The 24,257-nt window shown below is 40.5% G+C and overlaps 1 protein-coding gene across 4 annotated transcripts in view; it reads right to left on the reverse strand.

The window, feature by feature from the left end:
- The window catches only part of TAF4B (TATA-box binding protein associated factor 4b), an 81,799-nt gene that overhangs the window by 12,610 nt on the left and 44,932 nt on the right, over positions 1-24,257 (reverse strand). For all 4 annotated transcript variants that reach the window (XR_010720570.1, XM_066182252.1, XM_066182257.1 and 1 more), the window contains exons 10-14: positions 21,635-21,804; positions 18,734-18,864; positions 14,216-14,341; positions 13,201-13,257; positions 735-854 (exon numbers count right to left, since the gene is read on the reverse strand). Coding sequence is in view for 3 of the 4 variants with exons in the window: in XM_066182252.1 (XP_066038349.1) it covers positions 735-854; positions 13,201-13,257; positions 14,216-14,341; positions 18,734-18,864; positions 21,635-21,804 (604 nt within the window). In the remaining variant the exon portion in view is untranslated. The remainder of the gene's footprint in view (positions 1-734; positions 855-13,200; positions 13,258-14,215; positions 14,342-18,733; positions 18,865-21,634; positions 21,805-24,257) is intronic.

Here is a 24,257-nt window from a genome sequence, read left to right on the forward strand (position 1 = left end):
AGGGGCAAATTTGGCCGTAACACGAATTTCTCCTATCTCCAGCAAAGATGATGACCTTTAACAGAAGCAGGCTGTCAGTCTCCTCAGAAAGGACTTCTACAGCCACAAAAGCTTCCCAGGTACCGGGAACAGTTACTCTTCAGCATATTAAAGATTTGCTCAGAAAAATTTGTTAAAAGCACTTTCAATATTCAACATGAGCTACAGAAGATGATCTGGCTCATTGCAGGAAGTAAATGGTCTAGCTTTACTGACTTATTTATTGCTTTTTGGGAGAACCTGGCCAAGGTGAACTCACAGAATATTTGAGAACAGTCCCTATGCATTGTGCATGGATAAATGTCCACAGTCAAATGTCAAATTAAGAGCCATTTCAAAAGCCATCCAAGCCAGGCACTGTGAGTTCAACTGAGGGGCCATGACAACTGTGGAAGGCCACCACAGCTTGGTTACCCCTCCACCATAGATGGGAATTTCTCTGAGTCATCATTTCATTCAGTCCTTTACACACAGCGCTCTTATGCACAGTCTTTCCTTTAACAGACAATTACACACGCCCATCAAATTTACCAGAAACAATCCTTTCAAGCGCCTAACACACAAACCAGGTTTCTTACAGAATGCAACAAACCATTTTGTGTGAGAGAATTCTCACTTCTCCCCACAGGGAAAGATAAATGTAATTCAGTATGAAGATGTAACACCATGCAAGTCATTGCAAGCCATGCCTGTACCTCCAGCCTAGATCCAATGTTTGATGAATCCAATGGTCTTTTCTTCCTTGGTCCAATGGCTGCCAAAGCTGTCAGGTTGGCTTCTCTCTGTTGCATCTGTGCTAATTCCAACTGTTGCATCTAATTTAAAAAGAAAACATCTACGTTAATTATGATACACATTACGTTAAAGGTTCTTTTCATAACAGAGTTTCAGACAACTCTGTAGCTCCTACAGAAACAATGTGTTTCACAGTATCTTTCCCCTTTTTCTGGCCACTTTTGACAAATTCCAGTACTCAGTCATGCTTGGAGCCCTATGGAAGCACTGTGTAAGTAACACTTTCTATGGAGACCACACTGTGGTACCAATGCAGCCTTAACAGGAGCCTTGCAGCTGCTTCCTTACCTCATAAGGTTTGTTGGTTTTGGTTAACAGAAAACCTTGGTCTGAACTGGTTTATGAAGATGGATTAGTATTAAAAATTGAATTTACCAGGTTATGTGACCTGGGTTTATTCTTATTTCAAAATCTCAATTCCTGACTGCACAAACAAGATACCAAATTTCCTCTATCACCTGAACCCAGCACTTAATTTTGCTGTTGTGAAACATTGTACTACCCAATTTAACAGGATGCTGTCAGTTGACTGGTAGTCTCTCTTCCCAGTACATATTTGAATGTTCAGGAACATCTGAAGCAAGTTAAGAGATACACTGCCTGTTTATTATCACTCACCTCCAACACTGCTAGATACTAAGAAATCATTAGAAACAACTTTCACCTGGGTTAGGTAAACTTGGGATGGGATAGAAACTCACAGTAAAGAGGATTAAAATTGAAAAAAAAAAAAGTTTTATTCTTGTATTAGAATGTATGTAGATACGTTCTATTTAATAATTATCAACATCAGCTGCTCTGGAGCTCAACCCAGTGAAGTCTGCTGACAGACTGACTGTCTTAGATCTGCCACCTTGCTTCTACAACCACACTGCTTCCTCATCCACCAGCTGTCCAGTGTGGAGCATGAGTGGAGAAGGAAGGCTTTCCAAACATAAACCTCTGGTTTGATGTCAACCCTGGGATGATCTGACATGCAACTAGTACAGTTCTGTAGCCCACATCCTCCCCATTCCCAGGACATGTAAAATTGTTCAGACGGGGATTCTCTACATGGATGTGTGTGCATGTCTTAAAAAAATTAAAGTACAACCATACCATGGGTAGGAAAGCACCCAAATCTTCTCCCCTCCCCCATCATAAACCCAATAGATTATCTGGACTTCCTCACCCAGTCAATACAGATATCTTGCTTACCAAGCTTGCAACACTATGATTTTGTTTGCTTTTCAACTCTCAGAGATCCCACTTGGAGGGGAGAAGAGCTGCTGATAACAAATGAGCTTGCAGCACCTACATGGTATAAGTCCCCTACTTGCTACCACCTAAATAAAGATAAATCCACTACAAAGAAACACTTTGGGGTTCAGGGGGAGTGTTTTGGGAAGAGAGCTTTTGGCTAGGTTGTTTCTGGGTGGGTGTTGTTACAAGCCTGATTTTACTTCATATAAAGTGATGGTGGCAGCTTCACATCAAATACTGCAGCAACTAGGCTATTAAAATCAAAACAATATTTCAGGGCAAGATTCCTAAAACAAAGATGTTCCCTCGAAGACTGAAACTGATCATGGTTTTTCAGCAGGAATCAGGGAAAGCAAGATTTTAACGAATATGTTGAGAACAGTTTTTTGGGGGTTTGTATGTTTCAGTTTTGAAAACAGCACTATTTGCAAATCATCTTTGATCACCCCATGTAGGCTTTTATTGTAGTAGTACTTCTTCACACAGTAGTACTTCTTCAATGCTATATACCATCATTCACTTACCATACACATTGTTCTTGCTTTTGTGTGCAGTGTACACAATTAACACCTTATTTATCAAAATTCACTCAGTTCAGTCAGCTTGTTTTTTATCCAAATATATAGGATTGCTTTCAAGAATACTTTACAGATAATGAACTTTCAAACTAGTAGTATTTTGCAATTGTCTGAGGTTAACTCCAGGCAGCCTACTATCGTAAAATGTTTAAGATAAACTTTTCTTTTATATCACATAGACATTTAATCTTGTATCTTTATATTCAGTAACACACTCCAACCAATCAGAGATGGTGATAATCACCACCATCATCACCACCAATCAGAGAAAGTGAAAATAAATAAAAAATTTTGAAACATTGCAAACTGTGAAAGATTGAGGCTTAGAAACAACTTAAGCAGGAGCAATAAAATGCTCAGAATAAGCATTAAATCTCAGCAATAAAATGCTGAGGTTTTTTGGCAGAGGCAGGTGCTGACTTCCAGCCTCTGCTGCCCGGGCCTCCAACACCTACAGCCACCCCTCCTGACCGTCAGCTATGGAGCATCGCTGCAGAAGTAAAGCACTCCTTCCTGCCATCTGTGTACTTCAGTCATTACAATGGTCACACGTACACCACAGACTTCTTGCCATGAGAAGGGGCATTGCAACATGCCATGCACACAGCACCCCTCTGGGGAAAGATTAAACTCCTAAATGCTCCAGTGAAAAAGAAAACCAGAAGGGAAAAGACGATTTGCTTAAATTTAGGCACCATTACACTCCAAGTAAAATGACTTTTAAAACCATTAAACTTAAGACAAAGCAAAAGAAACCAAAAGCCTATATTAGCCTAACCATGTGCTTCCATCCCTGGGAATCACTGGAAAACATCCTCGTCTCTCAATCCTACAAAACACACATCAACCAGCTTTACTGCAGCTAGACTTGTCAAAAATGTGTGGCTGCTGAGCACCTCTGGCTTGAAGCAGCATTGAAATAAGCCCCTCTCTCCTTTTTACAGCTGCTGTTGATGGGCAGCCATGGTCAAGTGTGAAGACAAAAGGCAGAGCAATGAAATAAATACCAAGAGGGTTTTGGGTTGGTATCAGCATGGGGTGGAGGGGACTGGGTGGGCTGAGGTTCTCATGGTGGAACATCAGGATGCTGCTCTGGTTGAGGACTCAGCAGTGCCTTGGCACCATCACCATTTATTTACCCCATGAAACTCAAGCAGACCAAGCTTGCTGCTGGCACAGACACACTGCAGGATGAAGTGATGCTGCTGGAGGGCAGTACTGGCACAGGTAACAAAGGAGAGAGAGGATGACACTTGGGGGACTGTATAAAAAAGATGTGCTTTCTAGAAACCGAACTGATGCATCATCAACCGAGCAGCTCCCAAGACAATGCTGGAATCACACGTCATTACCAACATCTGCTCTCTCCAATACATTTTCTACCTCCTAGCTAGTCAAAGGATTTTTCAAATGATACAGAATCTCACCAGAGGTTTGGAGCAAAAGAAAAAAAATAAAAAATTATAGTTTTGTTGCATTCTACACATCTCAGGGATTTTTCTGAGAACACAATTAAGACAAATGAATTTATACACTCAGTTTCTATAATGGACTCAACAGATCCCCATTAAGCGATATGGGCAGGCATCCAAATTACCCTGCTGAAGCCAGCAAAATCATCTTTTCATCAAGTTTTGTTCCATTAAAAATTGCAGATTAAGTGTCTAAACATTGTGTGAGCAGTTAAAAGCACAGGATAAGGAGAAGACAGGCAGATAATGTCAAGGGATACCCGAGGATACTGGCTGAATAACTTACTGCCAGATTTTCCTAAATGAAAGATTAGGAAAGAGCAAGAGGTGACTATGCAGAGTCAAATCCTTCTTCAACAGCTAGTTTTGTAGCATGTAAGTTAAGGAAGAAAGATCACTGCAGTAAGGGCAGTAAAAGTAGTGCATACACTTTGTTCAAGTATAACACAGAAAAGCTGCATGGTTTCCCTTCCAGAGGTCAGTTTTATTGTCATTGGTGTCTTTGAGTGTGATAGGATACAAAGGGAACTGTCACACCCAGGTGAAATCATACCATCATACTCATCTTGACAACAGATTAATCTTTTTCCTTGCAGACAGAAGTGCGTGATGGCAATTCCAGAGGAGCAGGGGGAAGCAGCACCAGACATCAGACCCCCAAACTAACAGGCTGCCCCTCAACCTGGCCTACCTAATCTGCTGAAAGATGCTGCTCTTCCATCACAACACAAGAACCCAACACATGCTCTATTCAAAATTCCTTCCCCAAGAAGGGCATTAAGAGGGGATGTGTTCCAGGCAAGTGGCAAATGAATGTTCATGCTTCTTTTCCCCCCCTTTCTGGATTTCACATATGCTAAGAATTGCAGTACAAAGAGTTCTAAAAACCTGTGTATAGAGATCAAATTGCTATGAAAACGTCTCAGAATTCGTAAAATAGTCTTTGTTGCTGCTGGCCTTTTTAATAATAAAAATAGGGTTTAAAGTCTGGTCTTGCAGCAAGCAGGAATCTCTAGGGTGACACAATAACCATTTTAGTTAATCTGACCTGCAGCAGAAATCAGGAAATAAGGTATGTTTTAAAGTCCTTCCTTATAGTGAAATGGCATTTGCAGCATGGCTGTAATCACACAAAATGAAAGGTTTTAAAATTGACCTCTCTGTTCTTCACTCAATCCTCTGAGAAAAATATTTCTTTTCCTGCTCACAGAAATTCTCTCATTTACGTCTCATACCCCACATTTCAGAAAATACGCAAAATCTATTTTTACTATTACACCAATGACATTTTTGAGGCACTTTATTATTAAAAAATAAATTTCAAGTTGTATAAGAAGACAAGAAGTACTTCAGCAATGAGATGCTGGAACTTTTACTTAAAGCAATACTGCAGATTGGTTTTAAACTCTTTTGGTTACGAAGTATGTGATAATGTGATCAGAGTACGTGATCAGAGCCTCAGTAATGCAAGTTAGGCAAATCTCGAGGCTTTCCTTAAAGAGGAAGAATCCCTTAAACACAACTGATGAAAAGTATACACTGCTACAAATAAAGTCAACTTATTCACAGCAGCTAATCCATGATGTGTACAGCAGAGGGTGGCTGTATTATCAAAGGTGGGGGGGGAAAAAAGAGTGTTACCTAGCTGAATTCCAGTTCACCTTAGAAAAGAACTAAACAAATGCCTTTGTGTCTAGTCACAAAGTACACAGCAGTACAGGATTCAGGTATATTTGGTATAAGCTTTCATCGAAGACAAATGGAACATTTACTCTCTAGATTCTCAAAAAACAGTTCTACCAGGGAGGGTTTTTCTACAGGTAAAGATGAGATCACCTGTCTTAGCCAGGGCTCACAGAGCAGTAAGAGGACTGAGGTTAAAGAAAAGCCAGACAGGCAGCCCTTGTCCAGCAGAATACATGCCAGCATTGTGCTGGCATGAGAAATTCATACCACTGTCTGCTTCTGCAGGCACTTCAATATACAAAGTACTAGGAAACGAATCTGAGGAGCAGAGGAAAGATCTCTCTCTTCATTTGAATGCTAGGAACTTATGCCTGGGAAAAAAAAAAAAGCCAAAAAATTGTCTTAGCAATGCAATAGCAAATAAATACAGCTCCACAGATGTAAATGAGCTCAGAAGAAATGCTGGCAAGACAGATGTGGTTAAACATCACAATTCTGGACTTGGTTATAATTTGTATAAGAGAAAGATTTGAAAATGTATGTACAAGATACTGGCTTTAATATTAAGTAAAAAGTGGGGATGAATCCACATATGACATTACAGGCAGATAGAGTACAGGACAGATTAAATAAATATTTAAACTAACAGAAGAACTGGCAGAAAAGGAAACCAGGGAAGGCTGAAGACAACTTAATGTATGCCTAAGGGTTATGTGTGCTATCCAGCAATAAGTACATCAGGAGTAATAAAAGCACTAAAGTAGATGAACAAGAATTTGTATAAGACTTGCAGGAGGAAAAAAAGAAAGGAATATAGGCATACAAAAGAGACAGAAGCTCCCAATCCTATCAGCTTCTACAGTAAAGAAACTAAACAATAAATTAACAGATAGTAAAATTCAAAGCAAGTCAAAGAAACTGTGACCAAATTTCAATGTATACCTTTTTCTAGCTCACATCTGTGAAAAAGAAACCTCAGGACCTCTCTGAGCCTTTTATTGCTCTTTTCTGTGTATTTTTAAAGAAGTAAATACTGAGATATCTTTTAAGTGGGTCCATTTATGCCACTGAAATGACTTCTCATTTTTGCATCCATTCTCTCTTTTTCACCAGCTTTTCCAAGCAAGGTTTCATTGGGTTTCATTATGTCCTCTGTTTAGTGCTTTGAAAGTTGTCTACTGCTCTCAGTCACTTCTCTTTTCATTGTCTTTGGAAGAAAGAACTGCAATTTTTTTTCACATTCCCTTTAAGCATTTTAAGGAACTTGAGAAGAAAATGAAAAATAAACCTTAAAATCTGCTTTCAATCCCAAGCCTCTCACACTGGTTGTCATAAAGCTCAATGAGCATTACTGCCTCCAGCCTCTACCTTTCCTATACAAAATCTTCTGCCCTACAGGTTGAATGCAGCTGAATAGCAGGCTTCTCATTTGGGGGACATTCTCTGAGGAAAACTGACACTTGGAGGCTGCATATTTAAACATTTACCATCCTCTCCTCTTGCCTTTAATGCGATTTCTCTTCTTGCAATTGCTTCCTTTCAAACTGTTTTAATTAGCCATACAATTAGTTTCCACTGACTTTTCCCTCTGTTGTAATTTAGATTTAACAGCAGAAAGGCAGAATAGCATGCACTGGTTTGAAATGCAGTCCTGACTTAAAATAGAGTAGATTTCTTTCAGGTTAATATCCCACATACCTGCTTCAGTGGCAGAAAAGGCCCTACCATGGCTGTGTGCCCCAAGACCAAGTGCTTTGTCTGTATAAAAGGGTGCAATAAAATGATTTGGAGAACAAGAGAACATTTTTCCAGGATAGCCACAAAGTAATATACCCATAGGAGGAGAGGAAAAAAATTGGTATTTTGAGTTGATATTTCTTAATATGCAATTAACTTCCCACAAGGAAAAAAAATCCAGGGCACAGTGACTTCCTAACTCCTTATTTCGCCCACTCTTGGCAAGAATTTCCTATGTGTTGGAATGTGTATTTCTTTTTACCAGTTTTTTTGTTTGCTTAACCATTATTGATACATTTCTGTGTTTTCTAGGACACTTGGAACATGATTTCCCCTGTGCAGTCCCATCAGCTTGCCTTACTTGGAGGCCCAGGAAAGTTCCTGTGTGCCTGGCATCCAGCATCAAGCTCTCTATGTGCTTTCAGACACTGCTCAGGCTAATTTTACTGCAAGAACAAGAAACAGACTACAGCACCCCACACCAATGCAACGTATTCAGCAAGTTTTGTTTCAGATACTGTCAGTTAGGAGAAGACTGTTCAATGACCATCAGCAGGCAGGTTTCTCCATCTCATCATGCAGTCCACCCAACATATATTGGCAGACAACTCTCTGGATCTTCATTATCATTCTCTTTTTGTACTTTCAGCCCTAAAGTTTCCTGTATTAGCAAATTTCTAATCTAAGGCCATACTTAAAACCGGTTATATGTCCATTCTCCATCTCTCAGACAAACTGAGAAAAGGCTATTCGCAAATCCAAGAACATGCTTAATGGAGTTTTGGGCAAGGGCTGTTTTTCACTAGAGATAGTTATTATCATCTTTTAGGCAGATGGTTTTAGGGTATTCAGTGCAGTGTCTCAGCTGCTCTTTCCTTACATTCCTTCAAAACACCAACATGAGTCTCACAAACAGGCATTCAGTTCACTTTGTAGCTCACCCAATAATCTAACACGCTGTGGAATTTCTATAACTGACTTTCTACAAGACTTGGAACACACCAAAATCTCTGATGATCGTAATTTGTAAGGCTACATCACAGCTAATAAAATTTATGTCTCTTTGATTATTTTGCTTTTTGTTTTTCAAAACATGCAGAAGCAGGTAGGAAACACTACAGAACAATAAAGATAATATAAATCAAGTAATTAAGCAGAAGCTCTTAGGATGTCACTGAAGGCATAAAAAAGCCAGCTGATCACAATGAGGTCTTGTTTTGCTGGCAGCATCCTGTACTTTCTTTTTCTCCCCTGCCACAGGAGTGATCTTAAATAATTTGAACCATTGGGTCCAGAAGACTACACAGAGAAGCAGCACAAGAGGAAAAAGAAAACCAACAGCTTGAAAATGTGAGTTGGAGGCGGTAAGGCAAGCAGCAAAGAATCAAGTTACAGTAACTTGCTACCTGAGAATGTGAGAGGAAATAAGTGAGTTAGAAAGTTATATCAAACAGGACAAAAAGATGGTAACTGTTGAGAAGATACTACAGGACAACTAAAATTCAGTCATTTCTATGTAAGGCCCAGAATGCACTGGAATCATGCTGGCTCTTTGTTTGATGTTTTCTATAGGGGTTGTTTTGTCTCTACAAAAACCCTAGGGTTTGCCATTTTCCTCCCTATCAGTTGATAGTAAAGGTATCGAATTTTCTCAGCATCTCATCTACTGCCATCTTGTATCTGTGTCAAAAAATGCACAAGTGAGTCAAGCAGGTAGGAACAAGGGAGTGGGATGATCTGTGCAGTCACAAGTGAACAGAGCTGCTGAGAGAGCAAGGAATGGGGCAGGTAAATCTGCTGTCCATCAGGTGCTTGCTCCACACACTCCTTTCCCTAGCTCAAGATGTAGCTGCTCCCCTTTATGCACTGACAGACACCACAAGGTGACACAAGGTAGAAGCAGGGATAAAGGTAGAAACAAGCAAAGATGCTCTCAGTAAATTACCTGGTCACCTGCTCAACCCCAAGCAGGTATCTTGCCCAGACACATTCTGAGAAGTTTGCCCAGGCTCAGGCTTAAGCTTCCTGAAGCCATACTACAAAAGCACACTCACTTTTGAAGAAGATAGACAGAAGTGCAAAGAAATTGGGAAAAACTCCTTCACCAAAAGGGTTGTCAAGCATTTGAACAGGCTGTCCTAGGAAGTAGCTGAGTCACCATCCTTGGAGGAATTTAAAACATATTTAGATGTGGCACTTAGGGATATGGTTCAGTGATGGTCCAAGACTTGGCAGTGCTGGTTTAATAGTTGGGCTCAATGATCCTAGAGGTCTTTTCCAACCTAAATTATTCTAAAGGATCAGAGTTTATATTTAGAATTATAGTACACACTGTTTAATACTGATATTTTCACAGGTCTTCTGAGATGAACTGTTCATATGGCTGGCTTGCACATTTGACAGTATCCTACACCTACTCAATTTAGGAAAGCTGATTTCAGGAAAGGGGGTGAAGCCACAGATAAACTATAAATTCACCAATAAGAATCACATTGACTGAACATTTTTTTTGCAACTGGAAGCACTGTAGAAAACAGAACAGGAAATAGCAGAAACCACCTAAAAAAACCTTATGGTTTAATAGTGCAAACGTCAGGGACAATGAGAGGACCGCATCCTCTCAGTTTGAAGAGGCAGATAAGGCAGAATGAAAAACAGGGGTAATTTACCCAGACTGCAGGAACGCCACTGCACAAAGAGCTGGTCCGTGAGGAGAGCAAGGACAAAATTCTTGAGTGCACAAAGCAGCAGCTTGGGGCAAGCCTTGCAGCTGTCTCAGAAGGAATGTGCACTTTCCATAGGTATTAAAATCTGCTGAAACAGGTGAAAGAGGGAAATAAATACAGACTTAATTCATGGCAAGCTACATAGGCTAAGAATATAGGAAAGGAAATGACTTAGCAGAGGGGAAGTTTGAGGCAATAGGTCATGCAAAAAGGATGAAAAGGTCACAGCAATTATGTATAGCCTTTTGGATAAAAGAATCCACTGCAGAGTCTCTGGATGTACTTCCAGCAATGTTAAGATGTTGCTTCCAGCTACTGGATGACAGCACATCCTGGATTTATAAGTATTCATTGTCAGGATGTACACCCTGCATTTTGGGAAACTTTGCCTTAGAACATGCTACAGTGCCATTGCTCCACAGCCTCTCCCCTCTCCCAGGAGGTCATCATCAACATATGAAAGACAGCTTTGAGGAAGGCAGGTCCATATTAATTCTTAAAGAACTATAAGCAGACAATCAGATCAGACTTTTCAGCAGATACTCTACTGGAGTGACCTGGAAAGGATCTGATTCCAACTGACAGAGGTATCAAAGTTTCCAAGTTTGGTTCCTTAGGAGCACACTGTAAGCGCAACATGACAAGACAGACAGACAAGGGTAAGCCATTTCAAACGTTCGTCCCACTGTACATCATGCTTCCGTGTTACCAGTTTTAGTCTTGGGATATTTGTTGATTTTTCTTTTGCTCTTATTCCAGTCCTATTCATGCTTGCATTTTTTCAATGCAAATGTGTGCTGACCAGTTTCCTCCAAACTGTCAATAAAGTGCTAATTTTTTCCAGCTGCATTTGCTCTCATTTCCACTCAACCTTAAGATGGTCTCAGATGAAGAAGCACCACTGGCACAGAAGGTGGGCATCCCCATTCTCCATGTGAAGCTTGGAGAAGCTTTTGGCTGCCTCATTCTCTGGAGAACAAATCAGCAGGACAGAGGGCAAGTGAATACCAACACAAAGATCTGTGTTGCCCCAAGAGGCACATCTGCCTCCTCTTCTTTTGGTGAAGCAGTTGGAGACTGCCTCTGGGAGCAGCAGAGCATGGAGAAACACACAGGACAAAGAGTGATGCAGGTTGTGTTAGTCTGGCACAAGATGAAATGCACTGAAGGAGGGGAACTCAAGACACATTAGAACACCAAGCAATAAACTTGGATGCCTTCTCTGCTCTGTTGGCTCCTTTTTTTGCACACCACTATGCCACTTTTCAAAAGAGATTTCATGAAAAATATCGATGAATCTAACCTAACCTTCTTTGTGTTATAAATATGCAAGCCACAGATTATTTTTCATGATCTTACACATTCTTGTTCAGAAAACAAGAGAAAAGAAGCTGCAAAAATGAATTACTTTGCAGTCTTTATTAAAAAAAAGTACATCTAGAAACGATCAGATGATGCAGAGGTAAAGTCACCTACAAAACAAGACAGATTAGCATCACCCAGTGATTGTTGATCCTGGTGGCACTAGAGGCAAACTGGGAAGGGCTTTAGGGCAACTTTGTACTCACAGATTGTAGGAATGAAGAAGGAGTGGTAAGCAGAAACAAAGAATTAAAAGACAGATAGTAAAGCAAGTTCCTTCTCTCTCATTTTACAAATTTCGTCTACTATGTTGCAAATCCAGAGCATTGATTCAAATACTATTTTACTGGATTTCCATTTGTTTTGCCTGGGCCCCTACATTAATCCAAACAATAAGGGCCTTTAAAGCATTCATAAATAACCTGCTGCTGCTGCTGGCACCTAGGAGCCAAGTGCAGCAATGTTAAGCAACAACAAATTTCATAGTTCAAGAGGCACAGTTAAGGAAAAAGGTTGCTCAGAAAATCACTCTCATTTAGCACAAAGATCCTTAAAAATTGCATGAAATCAGTCAAGTAACTATAGAAACCAATTTCTTCAGCTCTGTATCACACGTCTCACACCTCAATTGTCTTTATTATCGTCTGCTGTCAGATCCTTAATCAGAAATGTGAACAGGCTTGATGATTTATTCAGCAGGGACAAGAATCTGTAGGTCAAGTGAAAAATTTCACACACACATACACACGCACACACATCTTCAACCTTAGGTACTTTCATTTCATTCTGTTCCCAGTAGCTCTGGGGGCAACTCCAGTGAGATCCAATATTAAGGCTCAATTAAAATAAGCTCCAATTAGTGGAGCTTTTTTCTCTCAGGCTAGAAAAGTCAGGAAATGGATATTGGGAAATGTAAAAAGTCAGCTACTGAGAGGAGGCTGCAGACATAAATGAACTTATTTGTTGATTTCTACAGTTGCTATGCAGAGGCCTCTGGGAGTAAAAGCTTAACCAGTCTAAGCTATAAACTAAAACCCCTGCAGCTAAACATGAACTGTGTGAAACAAGGGCTCCATTCCAGAACAGAAAACTGCTGGGCCCAGAAAATTAAAAGCCAGAGGCGTTTTCCATTTAAAACTAAATCCCAGTACCGCCTCCCAGCCAAAGAATTATAAGCAGTATCAGATTTACAAAACGAACAATTACCCTGGAAAAATGTAGCCTATTGTACAGTCCCAGATGCTAAATCTCAAAGTTTCTTTTTTTTTTTTTTTTTTTTTTTCTAATCCCACATTATATTCCTACCAAGTGTACTGCTGCAGTTTACAAAGGACTGTTTCGAGACAGGACTGAAACTGCAAAAATAAAATGTTAAAAAAAGAGAGCTCATAATTCATTGACCTCATTTGAAGCACTGCCCTTGCCTGTGGCAGTTCCTGTCCTTCCCCAAGGCCTCTGCAAATGGTATGCAGCAGCAAAATAAACCCTGACCTAATTGCCAGGACAGGGCTGCCAACCTTCTCTCAACACACAAAGGCAAGCATGGTAACTGGAAAGTCCTACCTCTTTCGCTTTTTGCTTTAACCGCAGTTGCTCTGGATCTTCTTTATTGGAACGGCTCTACCAGAGGAAGAGAAAAAAGATTGAACAGAAATTACAAACACCATCCTATCTGTTAAATATTTAATAAATGACAGTTTTCTCTGGTGATTGAAAGATTTAGCTCCAGGGGTGAATGCCTCAATCCAGACTGGCTTCCATCCCCCTCCATGCACATACGTGCACACCCCTCCTCATCTGGGCCGGCTGCCTCTGCTCTAGCCAGAGGCAAGATTAAGCTGAAAATGATGCTAACACTGTCAGTCAGGTCCAGTCTAGGCATGATGTTGTTCGTGTCAGCATCAGACACTTAAAAAGGACAGAAAGTATAGGAAAGAAAGGGAGTTGTATTCATGCAAGCACAACACAGTTCGTTCAACTCTAGATTAGGTTTCCACCCAAGTGGCTCCAGAATCTGACTTGAAACAAAACCAAAAGAAAAGAATAAACAGAAGATGGTCAAGTCACAGCTGATGAAGAAACATCTACTCTTGTAGGTTTTTGGGGTTTTTTTCTCCTCTTCTTTAGGGGAGGGAAGAGAGAAGAAACTTATTCTATACTAGCATGAGCTCCATCAGGGGTTCATGGATGCTGTGGTACCAGCTCCAAGACTAGCCCTCTGAACTTGACTACAGAAAACAAATACACCTGCAAGGGTGGTGGACCTTACCAGGCTTCTGTTTCAGAGGCAAAAGAGATACAGGAAGGACATTTATAGATTTTTACTTAATTTTGACCAGTAGGAATAATTTCAAAAGAGGAGTTCACCCCACCACACATTTCAAAGAAATCTTGTGGACTTTTTAAAAAACATAAATACGTTAAATCCTTTTCTGTATAGCCTCAATTGTCCTCAACATTATAGATTTTCAGTGACACGGTTAATGGTTACTATATTTGAAGCAGAAGTAGGAAAAACCTGGTGAAGATGGTCACCATTCTAGAGGACATGACTACTTCCTTGGAAACCTAGTCTTACCTTGGCTGCTCGAAGCAACATCTCACGTTCCTCTTCATCTTTTCTCTTCTTTTCTAGGTGATCAAGCTTCTCAAGAAATCTCAGTTGTGCTCTGGTGTCACTACAAACGATGTACTTATCACTCCCCTGAAAAAAGCAGTTTGTTATAGGCAACCAGGAGCTAATAAACCTAAAGGGAACAATCTGAAAAGAACAACGTTATTTTGCAAAGCTGAAAAGTGTGGGCTGTTTTAGAAAGACTTCAGGTGGTAGGTAGTCATTTACACATCTCCTCTCCACTGCAGCATGTTTCCAATTGTCTGTGACTAGTAAGAGGCTATTGAACAAGTGACACGAACAACATCCAGTCTATACTGACTATAATAAGAGAAGTCTCCCCTAGCCTTTGACTAAAAACTGAAATTTTGTTTTAAACCACCAACTTCATATCCAGTAAGTATGTTATTAAAAAAAAAAAAAAAGGAATTGTAAAGCAGCAGGAAGTAATGTCTTTTCTCCTTTGAAGAGAAAAAAAATTAGAATTTGACATTTTAAATTTCTAGTGCTTTGTGTTCTAGTTTCAGCCATTTAATGCAGAAGTTGAAACAAGCATCACCCGGTATTTCCAAAAAGATGTTTTATTTATTGGAGGCATGATATTGAGGTGAAGAAGGTGAAATATATTATATATGGTTTATTATGCCTTTAAGAATACATATTTTTGCCTCAGTGAATGCTTTCAAGTCCCAGGATAGTTTATGTTGAAAGGTAATCTAGGGAAGTCATCTGGTCCAGCCACCTGTACAAAGCTGGGCCAGTGAATACTAATGATTAGTACTAGTCCATCAATCACTGGACACACACAGGCATTGAAACAGGGCTGAAGTCCTTTTGGTCTAAGGAACAGCAATCAGTAGTTTATTTTATGTTCTATTTTTGCCCCCCCTGGAAAGCCTGAGTTGACATTTACTTTAGCTCAGAAAGGCAGAGAAAGGAAAGATCCAAAACATGGTCAACTGGCAATGAAAATCTTGGTTTTACTACTCTGCTCTTCCAAAGACAGGCTTCTTGAGCCATGCATTGGCCAGAGGGCCTTTAGGCAACACAAGACAAGGAGCCCATTCTAGACGAGGCATGTCTGTGCCACCTGTCTGTACCACTTTTTAGTGCACGTCCTACAGTTGTCTTCTTTCTCTGTTACTCTGTGAATTTGGGGGTTTTTTTCCTGAGAAATTTATACTGGGGTTTTTAGCAGCCAAACACACTATGTACTTTCAGCAACTCTTCCTTCTATCTTACCCAAATCTCACATTGTAATAAAACAACTCTGATATGCAACTATTCTAAAAAAAGCACAGAGTATTTCACAGCTGTATTTTAGGCAAGGTTGTATATGGTTAAGGTTATATGGACTATCAATGACTTCAGTTACTCAATTTTTAGTTTTCAAGGACACTAAGACTCTTCTTCTCACACTCAGTCATGGTCTATGAAAAGACGGAAGGAAAGTAAAAGTTTTCTTGTGGAGCACTGTTGTTTCCTAATCTGAATTTTCACTACTGAGTCAGAGCATGAAATCAATCCCTTTTCTGGTATTAGGTTTGGCCCTTTTCAATAAGCCACCTCATTGTCACATATTACCAACTGTGGCTCAAAACATGCCATATGCTGCCACCAGAGACTTGCCCAAGCAGCATCTGTGGCTCTGCAAAGAAGTCCAACAAACATTCTCCCCCCCTCTTCTGCCCCTGCTCAAGCGTTTTTTTAAGTGCTCCTCAGAAAGCATACACAATTTTTGAGTCACTCTCAGTACATCAGTACAACTTGTTTTGAAGCAGCAGTTTATAATAATCCATCACCATGCCACAATCCTTTTAAAAGGACAAAGAAGAAAGCTGTAGTACCAGAAGATTATTTTTTCAAAAGTTTAGAAGCGTTTCGCTTTGGAATAGCCAGAAATGTACACATTTTAAGACAAATCCATGACCCTATGCCAAGCAGCAATGTAAATCTCTCAACCAGAAGCTCCCCAGTGCACTACCAGGGGCTTTTATGGGACAAGAAATAGGTGCATCCATAACAGTATTTCAGCTCATCGCTTGCTTTAAGATAGCTTATTTCAGGAATTTTTAAAAGAGGAACACCTGCAGTTATATTTTGTCCTACTCAATAATCTTCTCTGTGGTCATTTAGCAGGGAATTGCTGAGACAGAAAACATTACATGGTACTCCTGCTCATGACTTGTAGCCAGTGCTGTTATGATGAAGCATTATCCCCCACATCCTATGGCCTGTTTCGTGTTGCAGTGTTTCAGTGCTACTGCATGAGGGGAAAATGTTGTCATTTATAGCTCAGCACCACACCACGCCTCTCGGAGCCATGAGTTCAGGGGCTCCAACCACACAGGAGCATGGCAGCTGTTTCATGCTGGGATGAATCCACATAAAAACCCTTCCCCTTTATGGTCTTCCAAAGGCTCTACACGACCACTGCAACAAGAGCTGCATCACAGAGAGCAGCTCCCAACCATCTGAAAGGCTATCCCTACTTCACATAAAGAGACCACCATCATAGTTTTATCCCAATTAAGTCAGTGACTTCCAATTACAATTTTTATCTTAAATTTAGCAGAAAAAGGACAAAAGTTGACAAGTCTACATGATGGCATAGCATGAAGCTTTTACCCTGCCAATTCACTCTCTCTGCAGGGCTGTCCTATCCAATGAAAGCTGCTAGGCATAAGCTCAGCAAACTGGGAAAAGTTTCCTGAGTATGATTCCATGAATCACTGGCCTTTTTACACCAACTCCTACCCTAACAATAGTTACTCTGGTTTCACCACACCTACCCCTATTACTGTCTTTTTGTAATGAAGATAGGCCAGAACAGAGCCTTATGGAGCAACCATTCAACCCTCCTGGAAAGGTTCTGGGAATTTATCTGACATAGATGTAGCCCACATTGTGCAAGGGTACCAATCAAAAGCCATGAGGGAAAAGAAAACGGGGCTTAAGCACCAGGGCAGATGGAATACAGGCCTGTATAAATACCTATATTAATACATAACAGGACTCCAGCACTCTGCAGTGTTCTCTTCTTGAAGTTAAGATTTCTAAAAGCCTGTCAGCATCTCTCACAACAACATTACTCACAAAGGTAATCCTGTAGGACACTCCTCTGTCGCGTAATACCATCTTCCTAACAAAAGAGGGTATCTGTGCCTCTAAGATTACTGTGCCCTTTACTTCTGATGTTTTTGTTTGTTTTGCTTTTGAGAAAAGAGGAAAAGAAAGCCAGCTTATTGCAATCTTATAATCTTATCACTGCTTCTGGCAATTCAATCAGACAAAAACCTATCTGCTTCTCTATTGCTTTAGTTCAATGAGAAAGAAACCAGCCCTATCCAGCCTACTGTCCAAAAAACATTTCCTTCTGTTCTTGGTGTCTGCGAGACACTAAGTCCTGCTGGTTACTCAGGACTTCAGCTTCCTCCTCACTTTTGTTCACAAGCCCAATTGTACTTCCTACTTTGGAGAAAACAACATAAAACGTGCAGATTTCTGAAGTCTTTTCATACAAAACTCTGTACTTGTTCTGTTTCTTGTTCTTGTTTCTTTTCTATTACATCTTCTTCTGGCAAGGAACAGAACGCTCCAGCTGGTCCAGACAACACCATAAATACTCAAAAGTTTCCAAATAGTTGCTCCTCTTATACTATTGCTGCTCCAGTCCTGAAAAGCCCATAAAAAGTGTTCAGTACAAAAATAACTCCTATTCCATCAGTTGGTTGCTCTTGTTAAATTTCATTAAGTATAAAGTTCTTGTAAAAAAACTCAAACCTGAACAAACAGGAAACTAAGAGTTGACAGATACATTTGCTTCTCACTTCTTTTTTTTCTAAAACAGCTTCACATTGAAAGAAGTAAGGATTAGTATTTTGCTATTGAATGACAAAAGAAAAAATTAAAGAGCTGGTTTGGCCAGTAAATTATCGCTTCCCATTGGCACCATACAAGCATCTTAAAGGATACTAGCTCACTGAGACACAATATACTTTATATTAAATGAAGCTAAAAATACCTTAGGATGAAAAAAAACCCTTAAGATGAAAAGGGCCTCTGCCTTCATGGAGCACTTTCTGAAAGTAAAGTAATCAATTTAGTTTCCCAAGGCTTTTTACTGAGCCAATACTGACTGCAATTCCACCAACAGTAAATACATAAGGAAACCACAAGCCTAAATCAACCCACCATCAACAGCATTCAAAGTTAGCTTTCCATTTACCATGTAAGAGACTTTGTGTAACAGCCACCACTGCTGTGGAAGAGAATAAACACACGCATTTAGTCTTATGCTGGGTTTTAAGAGCACCTGTTCAACGAGTCAAATAAAACAGTTATATGCTGGGCTAGACACAGCTGAAATCACAGCTGAGAACGCAAATGTTGCCTGTGATATGCCCACACTTGGAAGAGGTTTACCTTCAAGGCTGCAAAGCAGGAAAACTTTGTGCAAAACTTGCTAATGATTTCCTTTACCTTGTGGGTTGATACTCTGTGCCGAGCAATTACAGTTAGTTTTTCTAGGAGCCCTCGTAATCTCTCCTGTGTAGCGCAGGAGATCAAGTTCACAACATCAGAGTTAAGTTCCATAATGTCATGCCTTTTACCTGTGGAAGCAGAGAAAATCCATTACGTGTTTTAGTAGTAGCTGATAATTGAAATAATTAGCACAGCAGGTATTCTGTTCCCCCTGGAAGTCATACCCATTATGAATAAAGGTTTGGAGATTATGATTTTCCTGGTAAAGTCACAACTTCAAAGATCTTAGACATTACATTAATAAAACTTAGCCTGGAGCTTCAGAAAATATAGACATTGTTTCACTTAGCCTCCAGAACCACTCTCCTTGCAAGGTCATTTATAGGACAAAGTTAATAAGAACACAAATCAAGCTTCATGTTCAGGGAGGGGGAGAAGAGGTAGCTGTAGAAATTAGTGCCATATTCTGTTAATTCCAGTAATTAAAAAAATACAGAATTACATTTTGCCCTGCTTGACACCGTGCTTGTTAACAACTCATGACATTTATTTGACGAGCAGGAACGGGTTTTGCGGTGCACTCCAGGCACAGGAGACCCTCCAAACTGCCTCGCCTGACCGGCACGGGGCAGACAGACCCAGCCAACCCACGGCAGCCGCTCGGACAGCGCAGATTCCAGCCTGGCCGGGGTCATCCTGCCACCACCTCCAACCTTTTCTCTCAGGCTGCCGCTGATTCCCCGCGTCTCAGCAGCTGCGGCTGAGGCTGGTGACAGCTCCAGGCAAGGCTGTGCTGGCCCTGCACCCAGAGCTGGGCATCACCTCTGTGACCTTCCCGTGGCTGCAGGCTGCCTAGGGAGAAGCCTTCCCGTGGTTGACACCATCCATCACTCAGCGCGGCTCCATCCAGACACCTGGGCGGTAGCGGCTTTTCCCTGGTAGGCACGGCAGGCAGCACTTCCACATGCCTCATACGTTGTACCTGTCAGAAGCACTTTTCCTTGCCCTACACTGCATTTACAGCAGCTGTAATACTTTATGATGCAATATACAGCATGCCTTCAAAACCCATTTCAGTATTTACTGCCAAGTGAAGTGTTAAGAATGGATAAACAGCGCACTGTAAAAATCTAATCACCTATTTCATTTGCTTTCACTACTGTAACTGAAAATGAATGACAATCTCCGAAGACAGGGAAAACCTAGAATGTTTTCCCAGATACAATCAAAGCATTCCCGTTTGATCAGTAAGCACTGGCCTGTAACTTAACTGAGTGCAAAGCTCATTTTGCTCAAGCACTTTTCAATACTTCCTCTGCAGCTTCTCACTACACTATCAGAGAAGTCTCTCTACTGAAACACCAATTTAAAGACAAAATAAAATCCCCCCAAACCTCAAGACCTCCCTAGACACACACATATTTCTTAATCCAAAGATGGCTCAGTTCAAAAGCAGACATGTTAACTTTCTGAATTGCTCTACTCAAAGGCATGGCAGCATTCCTGTCCTTGCAAACAAGCCTTGATCATTTATAACACGAATTATTGCTGCTGCTATTATTACTATTATTATTATTATTATTATTATTATTATTATTATTATTATTATTATTAATTTGGAACAACTACCATTCTAGCTATAAAACAGCTAGGCTTCTATTTTCCATCTTTCAATGAATTGTTTTTACACCCACAACCAGCAAATTATTCTAGAAATGCTCTCTGTGTTTTTGCAGAGCTCTTTTTCCTTATATTCACTTCCCACAAATGATTGATTAATCTTCTACTGAATTTTGAAAATATCTTCTAGGCACCAGGTCTGATGCGTGCTTTCCCTTTGCCACTAGTAACCCAGCATTCACTATGCCCCATACAGTTGGAGATGACACATCTGGCTGACCGGGGCAGGAGCACCAAGCTCACAGGTAGCACTTGAAGGTTACACGCTTGTCACAGGCTAGCTGCTCACTCTGGACTAAGAGCCATTTGTGTATGGAAACAGAAAGACTTTGTGAACACATGTTTAAGCCACTGTGACAGAACTGTGACTGCACATTCATGCGTTCCTGGATGCTCAGCTGTAAAACTCAGTGTTCCAGGACAGCATGTACGGGGCAGAGGGCACGAGCAAGGAGCTAAGCAACATGCATTGAGTTCACTGTCAACAGCAGTGGGACCAGCCAGTGTGCTGCTACACAAATGCATGCTCCCTGCTCTGACATAATAAATACAACATTGCTAAGCAACACTTAATATTTTGCCCAGAAGGTAACAGTTGAAATGATGCCTACACTAGAAACTTCCTGTAGCAGAGGCATTCAATGTACATTCCACAGTATTATTTACTACACAGACAAACAGCTTCGCCACCTCTTTTGTATGAAATAAACAGAAGTTTTTTCCATGGAGGGAGTAATAAACAAAGCTCTGCTCCATGTGTATTGGAAGTTTGAAACTTCTTCCTAATGTTAGTCAATAGAGTACATATACCTGAACAGGCTGAGGAATGCAAGAACTGTTAGGGAAGTCAGTGGAATGCATCAAGTTAGAAGCTGCCAAGATAGAAAAGCACATTTAAGTGTTTTGACACTAGCACCTTTATGGTTGTTATATGTTGCATTAAGTTTAAGAAAGTTGCTCACTTCTCACATGTTAAAGTGGTGTCACTTTCTTTTTTCTGGTTGTGCTTCAGACTGTTTCTGTGTAAAGAAAACCTTAAAGGACAGTTGTTTCCTAGAAGGGGAAGTGAAAACTCAGTATTGTTTGGTAGAAACACATGAATTGAGATGGCAGGTCGTAATAGTTCCAGGTCCTTCTTCAAAGATTGGAGGCTGGCTGAGGAAAGAGGCAAGGAAACACTACATCTATATGTATCTGCTACGTGTGCTTTGTTCTCACCTATGTTCAAGATCTTTCTCTGAAGAGCTTCCGAAGACAGAAATGGTTCATCTGAGCAAGAGTGAATCACTGTACCAACAAGCTCAGAGTTTGCTGCCAAAATGCAGGCATTCTCCTCACTGATATTAACCCCAGCCATAGAAGTCACATCATTTAGGTCATCTTCATCTCTACAAAAGAGGAGACCAACGTTTTATGGTTTGTTCAGAAGAGACACAAAGAAAACGTCTCGACTATCAACAAGCAGGCACATTCACATTCACATATCCTATATACAACAGATGTTTAGCGTGGGTGTGGACAGGGAGCTCCTAAAATCTCTCACACTTCTGCAAAGTACCTCTGAAACATTAATTTGGCTAATGCCTCAGTTGCTAGGCATGCAAATCCTCTATATGAAACTGAAATGTTGAGCTGGCTTGGAAACCTAGGACTGAGTTAAACCCAGATTAAAAGTTCCCACAATTCCTAACCCTACACCACCACTCTCGCAGCCTGAAATTTGTTCTATAACTAATTCACCAGGTAGAACCAAGTGTGGAACGAAGTTGAATGTTGACTCATTGGACTATAAACAAGCCCATTTTCTAACCAAGATGTGTATCTTGCAAACTGAGGCTTAAAGCACAGGCTTACTAGCACAGACCTGATCTTCAGTTTTCTTTAGTGAGTTCCCTTAAAACACAGGATACAAACACCCCTTAAATACATACTAGAATGAATCCAGACCTTGTACTTAGGATCAGTCCTACCATACTTATGTACACAGCAGGGAAGATGACAGCCCTTCTGAAGCACCATGCCAGAGCTCTAGCTGGTAACACCATTAGCTGGATTCTCATGCAGCGGCTTTGGAAAATAAAACCTCAAATCTGGCATATTTAGGGTGAACATCATTCAGACTAGCTATAATTGCCTGTGTGCTTCAGCCTAATGTGCTTTTTTAGAGATCAGTTAAGTTAAAATACTGAATGAATCTTACATGGAAAAAGTTTTTGTGCTACTTTGGCAGTGAAACAACCCAAGTTATTATCAAGTAAGTTCAGATCATCAAAAGAAAGCATTTTTACTTCACAGTGTGACAAAGACCCTAATGGTGGCTTCAGGGATTTAGGACCAATCCAAAACAGACATCCACAGTATTAGGACAGAAAAGAAAAATCACTCAATGTGAATGTCTTTTTATTTGGAAAGCAGAGAAAATAAAACCAGCACACGCACACCCCTCTTGGAAAGTATTCTCTGGCAGGGTTTGATAAAGCTCACCTTCAGAAAACACTGTGGCCTCAATAACTTTTGAACAAGAGGTTAGCCAGAAATTTGTAGTTCTAAGGTGAAATGATTCTTCTTGGAGGCTATCCTTTGATTGACTAGAGGTAAAAGCTAAAGTTATTAGAACATGGGTTGGGGTTGAGTTTTTACTCAAAAGACACAAGAAAATGTTAGGATATTTTCCTTAAACTATAGATGTATTTTCTCCTTTGGGTTTCAGTATGTTTCTGTGGCACAATTCTTCTGCAAGCTTCCAGCAAGAGACCCGGCCAGAAAAGGAGCCCAGCCTTGAGTCCAGACTTCTACTACTCCTCCTTCCTTTCGTGTGGCCTCATTGCTAGCAGTTCCTATGTGTGTGTGTTCAGGAAAAAGGAGACCAAATAGATTCTCAAACCAGCTCCAGCTCTTTATGTCTAACTAGAGACAATGGCTTCCCAACCAGGCCTGTGCCCCAAATCCATCCTGCTAAGAAGTGTTAAATCCCAGGAGTGTCAGAACAGTTAGATGTCCACAGCTACAATTTAAAGCTGAAGCCAATAGTGCCAGAACAGCTTCCCTCCTCCTGCCCCTTCTCAACCAGCAACTGAGCAGCTCCATGTGTATACTCAGGCTCTATCAGCCTAACAGAGACTCAGAACTTTCAACGGGCATGTCAATGAAGCTTCACGGGATGATAATTGAGTGCTAACTGATCTTCACAAGTACTTTCCAGTTTCCTCTTCTTAGTGACCACTACAGAAAAGTCTTTGCTGATGGCAGAGACAAGAATCCCACTGAAGCACAGCAACTGCCACAGATCTGCTGACAAAATCAACACAACCAGCACCAGGAACACACATCACAAGCTACTGATGCTGGAACCCGACATTACTACAGTGGAACTGTTTATGGAATCCCAGGAAGGATGCTTGTATCCCAGGTACAACTGCATAGCATGCAGCTTCAGGAAATAATTTTTGCATTTAATCTGGCCACATACTCAAAATGCTCAAGCAAAGAACAGATAAACTTCTATAATGTACATCTATCCATTTTTCTACATAGAGAAGTTTCATTTCTCTATAACCTGCCTTTACCAGGTTGCTGTGTTTTGATTATTTCCATGCATACAGTGTCTCTAGTGTGTACAAGCATACAGGAGTTTATATGCAAGCAGTCATATCTACAAGTACTGGCCTTCAGTACCAATTTTAACTTTTTCACTGTGAGACATAAGTTTGCATTAAGTCAACGAGTCATTAGCTTTGACAAAATATATAAAAACACTGTTGCACTTATTTTACTTAACCCAAAGAAATTATATTACTGTATTTCCTTAGAAAAGTGCTCACTAAAGATTAATGGAAGTTTC

The sequence above is a fragment of the Chamaea fasciata genome, unplaced genomic scaffold (genome assembly GCF_029207755.1).
Source record: "Chamaea fasciata isolate MVZ Bird 193981 ecotype frontalis unplaced genomic scaffold, bChaFas1.0.hap1 SCAF_1, whole genome shotgun sequence".
NCBI classification, from domain to species: domain Eukaryota; kingdom Metazoa; phylum Chordata; class Aves; order Passeriformes; family Sylviidae; genus Chamaea; species Chamaea fasciata.